This window comes from Brachyhypopomus gauderio, unplaced genomic scaffold (assembly GCF_052324685.1).
Source record: "Brachyhypopomus gauderio isolate BG-103 unplaced genomic scaffold, BGAUD_0.2 sc86, whole genome shotgun sequence".
Lineage (NCBI taxonomy): Eukaryota > Metazoa > Chordata > Actinopteri > Gymnotiformes > Hypopomidae > Brachyhypopomus > Brachyhypopomus gauderio.
This window is the reverse complement of record NW_027506907.1, coordinates 1,180,403-1,182,902: the sequence shown is the minus strand read 5'-3', so window position 1 is coordinate 1,182,902 and position 2,500 is coordinate 1,180,403. Positions and strand designations below refer to the sequence as shown.

The 2,500-nt window shown below is 41.5% G+C and overlaps 1 protein-coding gene across 1 annotated transcript in view; it reads right to left on the bottom strand.

The window, feature by feature from the left end:
• The window catches only part of usp34 (ubiquitin specific peptidase 34), a 68,756-nt gene that overhangs the window by 6,446 nt on the left and 59,810 nt on the right, over positions 1-2,500 (bottom strand). Inside the window, 1 exon segment of the mRNA XM_076991833.1 lies at positions 946-1,086. Coding sequence (XP_076847948.1) covers positions 946-1,086 — 141 coding nt within the window.

Here is a 2,500-nt window from a genome sequence, read left to right as displayed (position 1 = left end):
TCTACACTCGGGTCTACACTCGGGTCTACACTCATGTCTCAGGGTCTACACTCATCCAGGTGTGAACACCACCTTCAACAACCTTAACACACTTAACTATTCAACTGGCAATTTTACAATAACCTATTTTATAGCCTATTTAATAATTGAATAACTAGATCATTCCAAAGACATGAAAAAATTTATACAAAGGATGAAAATTGTGATCAAGATTGATCGGTTTCAGGATTGTAAAATTAAGAGACATTTCTTAAAAACTACTAAACCCGAAACACAGACACGATACATCTGAACACCACACACTTGGAATAAAAACAGAACTCCATATCCAAACCCAGATGAGAACGGGGTTAACCTGACACCTGAGGCCTCAGAACACCCATAGTGAACAGTGGTGATGAACAAGGCCTCCATAATCCCAGAGGATCATCATCACCGTCATTATCTCAACAGGTTCTTCTGCAGCGTCATCACCATCTACAGCAGTCACACCATTACCAACCTGCTGGCCGTCATACCTGCACCCTCCGCACGCTCAACAAACACGCTCCACAACACATCTACAACTCCGCCTGCTCTGTAGAGTTCCAAAAGGAACAAACGTACAAACTCATCCAGGATTTAAAGCAGTGGAGGATGATCACTCACTGTAGATCTTACTCAGAGAGGACAGAGTCCACAGCATTCAAAGTCTGTCCACGCAGAGGGACAGAGACAGTGATGCTCCTGGTCACACCAGACGTCGCTGCGTGGTGTCCTTCACGTGCCATTTAGAGCATACTGTATGTCACACCGTACAGGGCTGATACTGATAAATGCTGATCCGTTCATCATCCCAGTTTAAACATTCCTGTTTGTGTACGTTACTTCCGATTATGAGACTTTGATAACACGCCAATAAAGGCGATGTAGATAAAAACTGAATTGAATTGTGTGTGTGTTTACCTTGTGTAAGAAGCAGGTGAGGAACGAGTAGGCGATATTATTGTTGAGAAAAGTCCTTTCATCCATTAAAATGCACTTGATGTACTCTCCAAAGGCAGGGTCCTCACTCAGCAGCTTCACACACGTCTTAGCCAATGGGGACTTGAGGGGGAGAGACGGACACATACACACACCAATCAGATCCAACCACATCATAAAAAAAAAAATCACATTTGGGACAGAATGCAGAAAAGCAGCACACAACAGTCAAATAGAGTTCACTTCTTACACAACAGTAGATCACAGTGTTCACTTCTTACTAGTGAACAGGTATTACTATTGAAGATAGACTTTCAAATTGCTTGTTTGGCAGCATTTTGGGTACCCGACGGAAATGATAAATGGCGAGAGAGTGACTGATATGACACGGCCCATATACAAACATTGTACGAAAATAATGCCGTACACCGCGACTAATACGAACAGGATGCAGAGACATTTACAGCAGCACCACAGCTCAGTACTCAAATCAACACATCTCACTTGAACAGAGGTAGCAGGGACAGAATGGCGCTTTGGCAAGTAGAGACAGCAGGATATCGGGAGCAGTGTGGGGATGTTAATATTCTTAAAAATGAACATGGTAGTGTAGTTGCAGCAAATTCAGTGACATACTTGGTCAGGCTTTGTTTGCACTAGGGGTGCACAATATGGACTAGAATTGTGATGTGCGATAACATTGTTGGATATCCCGATATCGATGTGAACCACGATAAATTAAGATTAAAATACAGAAATGCAGAGTCTCTCTGAACAGCAACAGTTAATTTGTTTTGTTTTTTACTGTGTAATGAATCCAGAATAATTCCAAATATTTTGCAGGTTTATTCAACAATAGATTCAATCTAGGTTTATACTTTCACAAGTGACCGTAGTGCGCGACTCCGAACACCTCGCGTGAACCTCCGCGAATAGCGGAAGCGTTTAATCTTGCCGTGTCACATTCTTTGCAGTGTTGTCCGAAACGATATGTAGGCCTAGTAGTATAAAAAAACACCCCTCATATACAGGGGAATGAACATTTACCTGACCAATTTTTATGTTTCTTTGTGTTTCAGGTTTGAAAAGTGCTGGAATTTAGGCTAAAGTAGGCTACTTGAAAATGCTTGAAATTGTAACTACTTCGTTTCACAACAAATATCTGTCTGACTGAACAGTTCTCTTGTATTACGTTAACAAATACGAGCCTCTAATTCCAGGACGAAGAGAGATCGTGAAGACGTTAAGATTGGGCGTTTTGAAAATAAACCACCATTAAATAATGTGATTAAAAAGCGAATTTTTTAGAATCATTTAGAGTACATGTATAAATATTTAAAAACGACGGGTCTGTTTAACGACGGATCTGAGTTACGACCGACTTTCTATTTTATTTTGCACGGTGCGTGGAGGAGCAGTGGCAGCACAGTGGAGTGTTGAAGTGTAGTGGAGTGTCGTGTCCGATAAGCCCATCTCGGCAACACGATCGCTCTTTCTCACACTGTACGCACGAGAACATGAATCGTTTTTTTCTATA